The sequence below is a fragment of the Pipistrellus hanaki genome (genome assembly GCF_964339955.1).
Source record: "Pipistrellus hanaki genome assembly, chromosome: 1".
Classification (NCBI taxonomy): Eukaryota; Metazoa; Chordata; class Mammalia; order Chiroptera; family Vespertilionidae; genus Pipistrellus; species Pipistrellus hanaki.
The window spans coordinates 20620057-20632324 of NC_140503.1; the positions used below are offsets into that span (position 1 = coordinate 20620057).

A 12268-nucleotide genomic window follows, 5' to 3' on the forward strand; every position below is an offset into this window, starting at 1 on the left:
TGCCTTTTCCTTCCTCTTTCTCTAAAATCAATAAAAAGCCCTAGCTGGTTTGGCTCAGTGGATAGAGCATCAGCCTGCAGACTGAAGAATTCCAGGTTCGATTCTGGTCAAGGACACATGCCTGGGTTGTGGGCTTGATCCCCAGTAGGGGGCATGCAGTAGGCAGCCAATCAATGATTCTTTCCCATCACTGATGTTTCTATCTCTCTCCTCTCCCTTCATCTCTGAAATCAATAAATAAAATCAATTTAAAAAAAAAAAAAACATGTTCGAGGGTGAGGATTAAAAAAAAGCTGTTCAGATCACACTGTGAGATTACTTTCCATAGAACCCATATTTATACACAACTTTGAGGCTCTCGAGGACTTCTTAAGCAACAAACATACCCACCTAATCTTTATACCACACACCCAGCTACTTGGAAATTCCATTCCTGAGTCCAGGGGGCCTACAAAATGACACATTCCTTAAAAGGGTGGTGGGGTGGAATGTGGGCAGGGAGAAGAATGAAAGCAGCCCCTAGTCCTGCTCCTCACACCTCTTGGCCCCTTTCAACTTATGGTCTGAGCCTCACTCTGCAAGGGGCAAGAAAATGCTCCAAGTCAGGCTCAGCTTAAGGCACGATGGCTACTCTGAGCGTGGGCTCACCTGGAATGATGAAGGAGAGCAAAATCCACAGGAAACAGAGGGAAATTATCCAGGAGTGAGGCAGGACAGAAAGAAGTTAGGAAAAGCTCTCGACAAGTGAAATGAATAAATAGGAATAGACATCACAGGTCAATAAGCCACTAGGTACTCTCATTAGAGCCCCAAGCTCCTGGAATAACCAAAGGGAAGACAGCTATGGCAAGAAACTCCTGTAGTGGTCACAGAAGTCAACAACAAGGCCTGGCTAAAACCAAATCAATTCAAGATGGAGGAAAAACTGACCAGAGAAACACCTCAAAGCTCATTATATAATCACTAGAGACCAGATGCACAAATTCTTGCAAGAGTAGGCCTTCCTCTCCCGCCCCCCGTCCCCCCACCAACACCGGCTTCCCTCTGGCACCCAGGACCGGGCTTCCCTGGCAACCTCACTCCATTCAGTCTAATTAGCATATTATGCTTTTATTATTATAGATTATAATGACACCACAGGTAGAAGGGGAACTGAGAAGGACAAACATCAGGGCACTTTCGGAACAGGCCATATTAGGAACACTACCCCGTGCCCTCTCCCAACAAAAGGTAGAGTCATAATTTGGCACCACGAAGTGTCAGAAACAACCTGACCCTTGGAAACATAAACTCCAAAAAACTGACTGACCCAGTGAGCAATGCACTGGCAAGTTGGCCCACATCCACTCAATGTGTACTTTCATCTCTTTCACCGTGACTGGGGGAGCAGCAGATGGCAGCAGCTATCCCAGGCTCATTCCCTGAACCTGCTTTCAGAAACCCAAGTCCTAGCCTCTTTTTCTACCTAAAGAAAAAACAAAACAAACAAAAAAAACTCCTTTCACTCTCACTTGGACTTGTTCTTGAATTCATTCCTGCGTGAGTCAAGAGCCTGGAGATTCTGGACCCTGACAGGACAATCCGGTGAACAAGAGGACTGGGAGTAAAAAATCCCACCTGAAACACAAGTGCTGGTTGAGCTACACTACTAAAGCCGAGCACTTTCATGGGGACTCAGTGGTTTAGAGAAATCAGTTCCAGATAATCAGCAGCTGGTAGCTTGTTAGAAATGCACATTCCTGACACCTCCACAGACCTGCTGCAGACTCTGGAGTTCTGTAATCTGTGTGTCAACAAGCTCTCCGGGTACTTCTGATAGTGCTCAAGTTTGAGACCCACTGGCTCAGCTAGACTAGTCTGGTTTTTCAATAGTGATCCCCCACTCAAAGGCGGCCAAGAGAGGTGGTGGTGGGGAGTGGGGGGCACAGGGGAATGGGGCTCACCCTGGGAGGCTGCCATTCTTTCCAACTGTTTCTACAGGAATTGGAAATTAGGAGCATATTATGCATGGTTTCTGAATCGATCTCTAGTTTAGATGACCCTCTTCAGACAGTTAAACAGTACCAGTCCACTCCACCGCCCAAACCAAGGGGCCCAGCATTCCACAAGAAGGGCAAGAGTGAAACATGTGCTCTGCCCTGTGCGTGAGCAGGTTCTGTACTTGGGCATGTATAGCTCCAGCAAGTTAAGCCTGCTGGGTGAGGGCCATACTCTTATGAGAAAATGTCTCTTTAGGCCAGTGGTGAGCAAACTCATTAGTCAACAGAGCCAAATATCAACAGTACAATGATTGAAATTTCTTTTGAGAGACAAATTTTTTAAACGTAAACTTCTTCTAACGCCACTTCTTCAAAATAGACTCGCCCAGGCTGTGGTATTTTGTGGAAGAGCCACACTCCAGGGGCCAAAGAGCCACATGTGGCTCGCGAGCCGCAGTTTGTCGACCACAGCCCTGGGCCCATGTAAAACCCATGAGAGACCCAAGGAAAGGTTTCCATGGGACACTCGGTGAGGCTCTGGGTTCAGGTGCTCATCATGGAAGAGTTTCCAGAAGCCCTGGAGGCAAGGCTGGGGAGAGCAGGGGAAAGTATTCCCTTCAAGGACATTCTTTAGAGGAGTAGCATTTTTCACAGGGCAATTATTAAACCATCACTAGGGATGAAAAAAGATTAGAGGAAGCCCTGGGAAAGCAAGACCTAGAAGCACAAAGAGAGGGTAGCTGAAGAAAGGTTTTTTTCTTCACCCCACTCCCACCACTGACACACATTACAAGTCCTACCCAAACTCTGTAGGACCCTCAGGGGATCTGGTTCCAGCCCCATCTTCCTGTACTGCCAAACTCTGGAGGTTGAGGGCGGGGGTCTATTTTACTAGAGAAGGAGGCAGTTTCTTCTTCTTGTGATAGTTTGGCAACATCAAGCACAAACCCTTTTCTGCACCTCCTTCCTCTAAGTGGGCTGCCAGATTTAAGAAACAAACAAAGACAAACCACATACCTGGTTAAATTTGAATTTCAGAAAAATGAATCACTTTTTGGCATAAATATACCCCAAATATCACATGGGTTATTTCCACATTGCTTTTTTTCTGAGAGAATGGAAAGGAGGGAGGGAGGGAAGGAAGGTGGGAGGGAGGGAGGAAAGGAGGGTGGGAGGGAGGGAGATAGAAACATCAATGTGAGAGAGACACATTGACTGGTTGCCTCCCACACAGGCCTGACTGGGAGTGGGAGCAAATTGGTAACCCAGGTATGTGTTTAACTTGATGGCCCTTATTTTATCTAAAAAAAACACCGAAAACAAACTACCTCTAAGGGTGTGGCCAAGACCCTATAGGGAAATTCCTCTGAAGCTTTCACTGCACTTCAGCTCTGGGCAGCTGACGCAGCAGCTTTTGTTCCCATTCAGAGAACTCCAATGAGGAGCAAATGTTATCAATAGCCATCCCCTACGCCAGGCAGCTTGGATATTGAGTCAACGCTAAGTCAGAAGCGGGGAGCAGGAGTAAGGGGGGCAGAGCAGGGCTCACCCTGGAAGGCTGCCATTCTTTCCAAAGAGAATTTAAGAAATGGGGCTCAGTCCCCAATGGGGGGCATGTAAGAAGCAGCTGGTTGATGATTCTCTCATCATTTATGTTTTTAATCCTCTCTCCCTCTCCTTTCCTATCTGAAATCAATAAAAACATATTTTAAAGAAAGAAAAGAAATGGGTCCTGTCAGCATTGCTCAGTGGTTGAGCATTGACCCATGCATCAAGAGGTCTCAGGGTTTGATTCCCTGTCAGGGCACATGCCTGGGTTTCAGGCTTGATCCCCAGCAGTTTGGGGGCAAGGAGCGTGCAGGAGGGTAATATCAATTGACTGCCTCCTCTCCCTCTTCTTTCTTTAAAGTCAATAAAAACATATTTAAAAAAGGAATGGGGGGGGGGAGAGGAGATTAGGGGGTTAGAAAGACAAAAGATGGGTGAAGGTGGTACACTCAGTAACTGACACCAAAATTCAGACCTCCCATTCTTTATGCGCAATTCTGAACTCAGCGGACCAGCATTCAAGGCTCTTTCTCTAAGGCATGTCCACCCATGTCCTGCAAATGTGTTTGTGAAATGCTATTATCTGCTAGAATCCCAACCATGTGCTGAATTTATAGGGGTTTGTTTTTTAGATAATGATGATGATGATGATGATGATGATGATGATTTGGAGCAAAGAAAGTGGGAGAAGAAAGCAGAGATTCTCGGGTGAACTGCCTTTACATGACCTGCAAACCTTAAAGAGACACACACTAAGGCTGAGACGCCGTCATCTCCAAATCCCACAGATGGCTGGCCAATAGGTTGGTCCTGCTTCCCAAACCCTCAAACTCTAGATCCAACCCTAGAAGAAAGCAACCCCATGTTAACTGGTCTGGAGAATTAAATCTGAGGAAGAATACACTCCCCTGGGTAGACCCAAAACCACCTGGGCAAGTGGGCTAAGAAAGGAACCCGGCTCTGTCTCCAAGAGGCTGTGTTCTGCATGAGGAGGCAGGACGCCATTGGTTAGAAAGACGGGCTCAGGCCCCAGACAGACATAAGTATATATCCAAGCTCTATTGCTCTCTAGCTGTCCAATGGTGGGCAAGGAACTAAACCAGAGTCTCAGTTTCCTTGGGTATAAAATGAAATAGAGTTAAGGACCTATGTCATGGGTTTGTTTCAAAGATTAAAAGATAATGCATGTAAAGCCCTTCACATGGTGCCTAAAAAACAGTAATGGGCTCAATAGGCTTTTTTTCAAGTCTGTGTTTGAACCTAAGAATCATTTCCTTGTTGGCAAAGAGCCTTGTCTCCATGGCCAATTCTCTACCATGGAAATTAGGCTTGTGGTTCTCTGAGATGAGTACAGACATCCAGGTACCCCCAGGCCTTTGAGGAAAATGTTAATAAATTCTACCCACATACAGCAGAGTCCAATGCTTCAGAGACTCAGAAGTGAATTGTTTTGCCCATCAACCCACACAAGCCAGTTTATTACTGTGGATAAATGCAGAGATATCCTAAGACCCGAGAAGCTTGGAGAGAATGAGGCCTTGAGACCCAAGACCTTGAAGACTAATCAGTTACCAAGAGCTATTCCAGATGAGAGGTTACTGAACTATGTTTATGCCAGAAACACTTAGGTGTGCCTCTCTGGCCATGAACGATGCCATCTCTTATCAATGCTTTAGTCTTTGAGATAAATGGCATTGATAAGCCTAACATGAAACCATGGCATGATTTTAGGAAGGACCATAGGCAATTACTAGTATGTAATAAGCATCAAGCAGGCAGGAGCTGGAGCTAGGCAAACCTGTATCTGAGTCCTGGCACTTAAAAGCTGTGTGATCTCAAGCTAGTTACCTAATTCATCTTCGTTTCAATTTCCTCATACGTTAATTGGGGATGGTTATAGTATCTACCTAACATGGGTGTGGGGGAAGTTAAATAAAAGCATATATGAAAAGTCTTGGCACATAGTAAATGCTATTGTTGTTATAAAACCCATGGCTTATGAACCTATAGACAATAAAAAGTTATAGTTAACTGAGGTTTCACCAAGAATAAATCATGTTAAACCAATCTCATTTTTTAAATACCTGTAGAGTTATTGAGCATGTTATACATTTGTTGACTCTTGATTTTAAACTAGCTAGTTGATTAAGTGGTCAAATGTAAGACGAAGAGCAGTGCAATTGGGTAGATCCATTTAATAGAATGCCATGAGGCTCTGTTCTTACCCTTGTCTGATCTAACATTCTTATTAAAGGTTGGGGGAAAAGGTGCAGAAAACATCATGCTGGAGAGGCAAGCCAATACACAGCATAAAGATTAAAATTTACCTTAATGAAGGCAACAAAATGAAAGAGGCCCTAGCTGGTTTGGCTCAGAGGACAGAGCATTGGTCTGCAGACTGAAAGGGTCTCTCTTATCATTGATGTTTCTCTCTCTCCCTCTCCCTTCCTTTCTTAAATATATATATGTGTGTGTGTGTGTGTGTGTGTGTGTGTGCGCGCGCGCGCTAATAAAAGAGGAATATGCAAATTACTATCACTTTGTGACACCCACCAGCCAATCAGGAGTGGGTATGCAAATTTATCCGACAAAGATGGCAGTAGTTCCACCCCCAGCCACTCCAGGTCTCTGTGCAGCATGCATGCGGCCAGGCAGGGTGGGACAGCTGCTATGAGGGGAAAGGCAGGGGGCAAAGGGAGCTACAGGAGTGGCGCTCCTGCTGGAGTAAAGATTAAAGGCTCTGGCTGGAGCAAAGACTCTGGCTGGAGCAAAGATGGAAGGCGGCAGCCAGAGCGAAGGCCTGGGTCCCGGGTGCCAGAGGAAAATCAGTGTCAGCAGCCAGGGGAAGGAAGGCCTATTGCACAAATCTTCATGCAACAGGCTTCTACTTTTTAAATAAAATAAAAGAGGATATTTCTTACATTCAAATAAATACTCTGTAGGAGTCAATGTTACAAGATGAAGGAAGATGGGTGGAGAAGTGATTCATATAGCAGAACTCATTTATGCATTTATTTATTAAGAGTCATTCATTTACTCAATAACTGATGAAAAGACATATAAATCTCCGCTCTCAAGGAGATTCTTGTCTAGTGAGAAAAACAGACCTGGAAATGGAACACCACAGCGAAAGGAAAGGTCACCTAATCCTGCTTTACAGCAGTGATACTGAAGTAAGACTTGGAGGATCACCAGGCATATGCCAGATAATCTGATACGGGAAAAGAATGGTTTTCTAAGTGGATTTTGCAGAACCTGCAAAGGCCCTGAGACACAGCTGACTGTTCCGGTTGACCCTCGACAATTACTTTACATGCGCATTTGGGATCAGGAAAAAGTAAGATACATAGACACATCAGGCCTCTTGCCTCACATTCCCAGTTCAAGTACACTTCTGGACACATCTGCATCTTACCATAGGTGAGGACAAGCAGCTTGAAGTTGAGGTTTTTGAAGAGCCGGATGATGGGGCTTAAGTACGAAGTATCCGGTACTAAGGAATAGCTCAGGGATTGGGCCCTGCTGGGGGGATGTTTAGGCTTCTCCTTGAATACTGAAAGGAAAGAAACAGAGAGATCACTGAACATCCCTGTAGTTACAGCCCAGCAGAGTTACACATGGACAAGAGTTGATTCCCATCAACCAAGAAAGAGCTGGGACTCAAAAGGAAGTATTAATTCTTCAATTAAATCCTTTACAGCTTCCTCTCTTGAAGCTGCTTTTCACTGTCTATGGCTGAGTGTGTAGTCTACTGATTACTTTTTTTACATTGATTACTTTTTCTTCATGGCCTCTGGATGACTGCAATAATTGGGGCAGTGTTCAAGGATCAAGAAGTCCCATATGTTAGGGACAGAAATAGTCCCATATGTTGGGAACTAGCTATTAGTTACAAGAATGATTTTTTGTTCTGATTAAAGAAAACACATTCTGGAATAGAATGAACAACATAAACGGATGAACAAAAATAGACCCAGAGACACAGAAGCATCAAACAGACCATCAAACCTTAGAGGGAAGGCAAGGATGGGGGGAAGGCGAGGTGTAAGAGATCACCAAAGGACTTGTATGCATGCATATAAGGATAACGAATGGACACAGATAGTAGAGAGGTAAGGGCATGTGCTGGGGGGTGGGAGCGGCTGGGGAGAGGTCAATAGGGGGAAAAGGAGACAAATGTAACACTTTAAACAATAAATAATTTCAATTAATAAGAAAGGAAGAAAGGAAGAAAGGAAGAAAGGAAGATAGGAAGAAAGAGAGAAAGAAAGAAAGAAAGAAAGAAAGAAAGAAAGAAAGAAAGAAAGAAAGAAAGAAGGCTCATTCTAACCTCGTTGGGAGTTGTAAACCCTGGGAATTGAGAGCTAACATTGGAATGCAGTCCATCCTCCTTTCCTGAGAACTGCCCATCATTATGAAAATATTTATAGCCTCGTGGCTGAAGCAATCTAATCCTGGAGACACCTGCTCTTTACAACCTCTAGCCCCTATTACTGGAACTTGTAATCTGTAATCTGGTCCCGGGGTGCCCCAAGGCACCTGACCTTTGAGACCCCTCCCTCACACCCCCCGCCCCCGCCACTTCCCCACAGCCCGCATAACTTATAACTTGCAATGATTATACCATGCCTATTTCCCCATGCCTGTAATCCCTACTTCCCCATGTAATCTTTATCTTTCTACCCAGTATAAGCAGCTGACTTATAGGGAAAGGCAGAGCAGATTTTTGTAGATAACCTGCTGCTCTCCCATACCACCAGCATTACTGGAATAAACGCTCACATATGATTCAAGGTTGTACAGTTACGATAATAGCCATAAAAAAAAAAAAAAGCACTGACGAGCACTGAAAACCACACAATAGTCACACATGGATAGAAAGGACATGAGAGCTGAGGCTTTAGGATTAGTGGGCCCAGCTCATGGCCTAGCACCCAAGTTCCTACTGCGGGGGAGGAGACTGTATTGCCTGTGCTTAGCACCTAGTCTGGCACAGGGCGGTCAGTACACATCCCTACCTAAAAGGATCTTCTATTAATAAAACCTGGAGTCCAATTCCTAGTTTTTCAAAGTCTGAATCAGACATCTTCCTCACAGAGCCTAGAGCAAGCATGTCAAACTAGGCTCGTGGCCACATGAGACCCACAATGAATATTTTTTTGGTCCAGCCAATATAGTGGTATGTAAGAAGTGTTTTAATACAAATTTTGTAACTTAATTTTTACAATATTCTGTTATACATCCTATATAATAAAAGGCTAATATGCAGATTGACCAACGGAGGAATAGCTGGTTGCTATGATGTAAACTGACCACCAGGGGGCAGATGCTCAATGCAGAAACTGTCCCCTGGTGGTCATTGCACTCCCACAGGGGGAGAGCTGTTCAGCTAGAAGCCCTGAGCCAGGCTCATGGCTGGCGAGTGCAGTGGCGGTGGTGAGAGCCTTTCCTGCCAATGCAGCAGTGCTAGGGATGCCTGACTGCTCTGGGAAGTGGGCCTAAGCCATCAGTCAGACATCCCCTGAGGTTCCTGGACTACAAGAGGGTGCAGGCCAGGCTGAGGGGCCCTTCCCCCTGAGTGCACAAATTTCGTGCAACTGGCCTCTAGTATTATTAATAATGAACTACAGCATTCACTGATGACTGATTACTATAATTGTGTTGCATTCATTTCCCTTAAACACCTTACGTGCAGGCGCAGCATTTGTCTCCACTAATACTAGCAGCGAATATTTTAGCAGCTGACTACCACATCATTAGTCTTGGACTGACTTGTTTGGTGTGTGCGCAACAAGAAATATTTCACTCTCAGTGAACAAGAAAAATAGGTTTACTTTGCATTATGCTTATTAATTTGTACAGTTATTCAGTGTCTGATAAGTTAATGTTCAAGAAAAAATATTAATATTTATTAAAATGTTCTATTATTTTGTGTTAGCGATTACTCATTTATTTCAGCCCTTTGTGTTTGGCATGTCTCTACTGAAATAAACCTATGTTTCTATGAAAATTGAAGCTTTTGGGGTTTTTTTGTGGCTCACATAAACTTAAACCTTGTTTATTTGGCCAGTGTTAGCCTTTGAGTTTGACATGCTTGGCCTGGGGCAGAGGTTGGCAAACTCATTAGTCAAAAAAGCCAAATATCAACAGTACAACGATTGAAATTTCTTTTGAGAGCCAAAATTTTTCAACTTAAACTTCTTCTATCGCCACTTCTTCAAAATAGACTCGCCCAGGCCGTGGTATTTTGTGGAAGAGCCATACTCAAGGGGCCAAAGAGCGCCGCATGTGGCTCGAGAGCCGCAGTTTGCCAACCACGGGGCCTAGAGGATTAACACAGCCTCCCGTGGGAGTGGCTACTCTGACGTGAAGGACTTTTATATTCTCTTTTCAATACAACTGGTACAATCAATTTAATTGCATTGGCTGCTATTCAGTTCTCTGGAGGGCAGGTCAGTTTAACCAGTTTTCTTGGCTGAACTGATTCCCCAGTTGGGCCCAAGCAGGCACCATGTGGGGCCCCCCCTCACTCATTCCTATTCCAGTTAAAGGAAGCTCTGGAAATGATGTTCAATGTCTTGAAGAGCAAAGTCTCTCCCTCCCCCTCCAGCCCTGACTACAGAGCCCTGCTTCTTTCCTTTTTTTCCCAAAGGTTTTTATTAATATTTTTTAGTCTTTATTGTTGAGAGTATTACAGATGCCCCCCACTTGTCCCCCTATTGTACCCCTCCACCCAGCTCCTCACCACCCTATTCCTTCACCCCACTCTCTGTGTCCATGGGTAAGGCACACATGCATGTTAGTTCTTTGGTTAATCTCTTCCCTGTCCCTGCCCTTTCCCCTGAGATATGTCAGTTCCATGTCCCCATGCCTCAGGTTCTATTCCATTTATCAGTTTATTTTGTCATTAGGTTCCAATCTAAGTGAGATCATGTGATATTTGTCTTTCTCTGACTGGCTTATTTCATTTAGCATATCTCCAGAGCCCTGCTTCTTTCTTCTCCGGAAGTAGTCTGGGTAATTTCCTCCTGGATGACTTCCTTGCTGTTGGGAACCTCTCCTTCACTGTCTTGGCTGTTCGCCTCCCCTTCCATTGGGATAAAGAAAGCAAGGCAAGGGGCTGATCCCTGCCACAGCAGGTGCTTGCTTCAGATAAGATCTTTCAGTCTGTGCTTGATAATAAAATGCCAGAATGTAGACATGCCCTACCTCCAGGATTTCAGCTCCAAAGAGCCAGGCCCTCACCTGCCACAAACACAAGAATTTGGAGCTGGGAACATTCCAATTTGAAACTTAAAGTCTGGTCGAGTAAGAGGATCCCTGGCTAGATTGTTCTTTCCTGCTCTCACTCACAGCTCGGCAGCTTCTACCTTCCCAGGAACATCATGTCCTCTGTGCGAGACATCCTGTCGGCTCTTAGAGGCCTGCAGGCAGCCCTTTCTCAGCGTGGACCCAGGGAGGGAACGACGAGGTGAGAACAGCTGAATGAAGTAAATGATTATAAACTTGACTCTAGATGTGAGGCCAGAAGGAAGGAATGAAACCTTTAACATGAGTGAGTGAAACTTTCAGATATTAGGAGGAAAACCGGTTAACCTTTAGACGGGTGACTAACTGAAAATGAAAACCTTTACTCTGCTGTTTCTGAATTTATCACAGCCCATATACTATCACTCAGATTATAAAAGAGGATATAAAATTATATTATCCATCAGTTGTATGGTGAGGAATGGTTTCTAGACTTGTGCTGAGGATAAAGTGTATACAGATGTCAAATTAGAATACTGTACTCATGAAACATATAATAAAAGAATTTTCAAATTATATTATCCAAATACCTCAGTGATTAAATATACCTTCATATAAAATGAATAATTGCTACCTGAGATTGATATTAACTTCTCCAAGGCTAACTTAATGGTCATTCTTTTTTGTATTTTCTAGATTTTTTTTCATGAGCAGATTATTACTCTTATAATCTTTTTTAAAGAAAAGCATTAAAATTGTGGTACCTAGGTGAATTTATGAGATTAGCGTTTGCGGGTTAGTTCTGTTTTGTTCAGTTCCAGAAATTTAGAGTATGGCCTTACACAAATTTAGGCTTAAATCTGATCTCTGCAACTTAAGGACTATCAAATCTTGAATAATTTATTTAAGTCCCCTAAGTCTTCCTCTTTGTTAAATGGGACTGAGAATGGTACCTTCACTCCTAGGGTTGCTGAGGCTTACATGAGATCGAGCATGAACAGCACAATGCCTGTGCTGTCATAAGTGCTCATAGGGCTTCACCAAGGAGATCAGCAGCCTGACCATTAATTCCTGTGAGGTCATACGGGGGAACCGTGTAATTACAATCAAACCTTTACTGAGCCACTCGCAAAGTGCACAAGACCAGCTAGCACCCTATTGGGGGCAACTGCGTAGGCTAGAGCACTTGAAGACTATTAGAAGCCTGGCCTTCAGATTCTGTAAGTATCCACCATATTCCAGAGCCATGTGCACAAGGGCCCCACCAAAGCCATAGAACCTCCCTGCGCCCCCGCCCCCAGCAGTCTGATGAACTTACCGATGATGACAAGGATGAAAAGCAGGGTGGCAATACCTGCTATTAAGTAGAACATGATGCCGATGTCGTAGGCAAGCTTGTCCTTGTCGTTGCTATTGGGTACCAACACAGGAGGGACCAAGAACCCAATCGCAATTCCAAGCTAAAGAAGACAGAGAGGGTCAATTTTAGTTAC

At 44.3% G+C, this 12268-nt stretch overlaps 1 protein-coding gene across 1 annotated transcript in view; it reads right to left on the bottom strand.

Annotated features, from left to right (window-relative positions):
* FLVCR2 (FLVCR choline and putative heme transporter 2) overlaps positions 1–12268 on the bottom strand; it is a 59756-nt gene that overhangs the window by 15620 nt on the left and 31868 nt on the right. The window contains exons 2-3 of the mRNA XM_084892967.1: positions 12094–12235; positions 6943–7080 (exon numbers count right to left, since the gene is read on the bottom strand). Of these exons, the coding sequence (XP_084749093.1) occupies positions 6943–7080; positions 12094–12235 (280 nt within the window). The remainder of the gene's footprint in view (positions 1–6942; positions 7081–12093; positions 12236–12268) is intronic.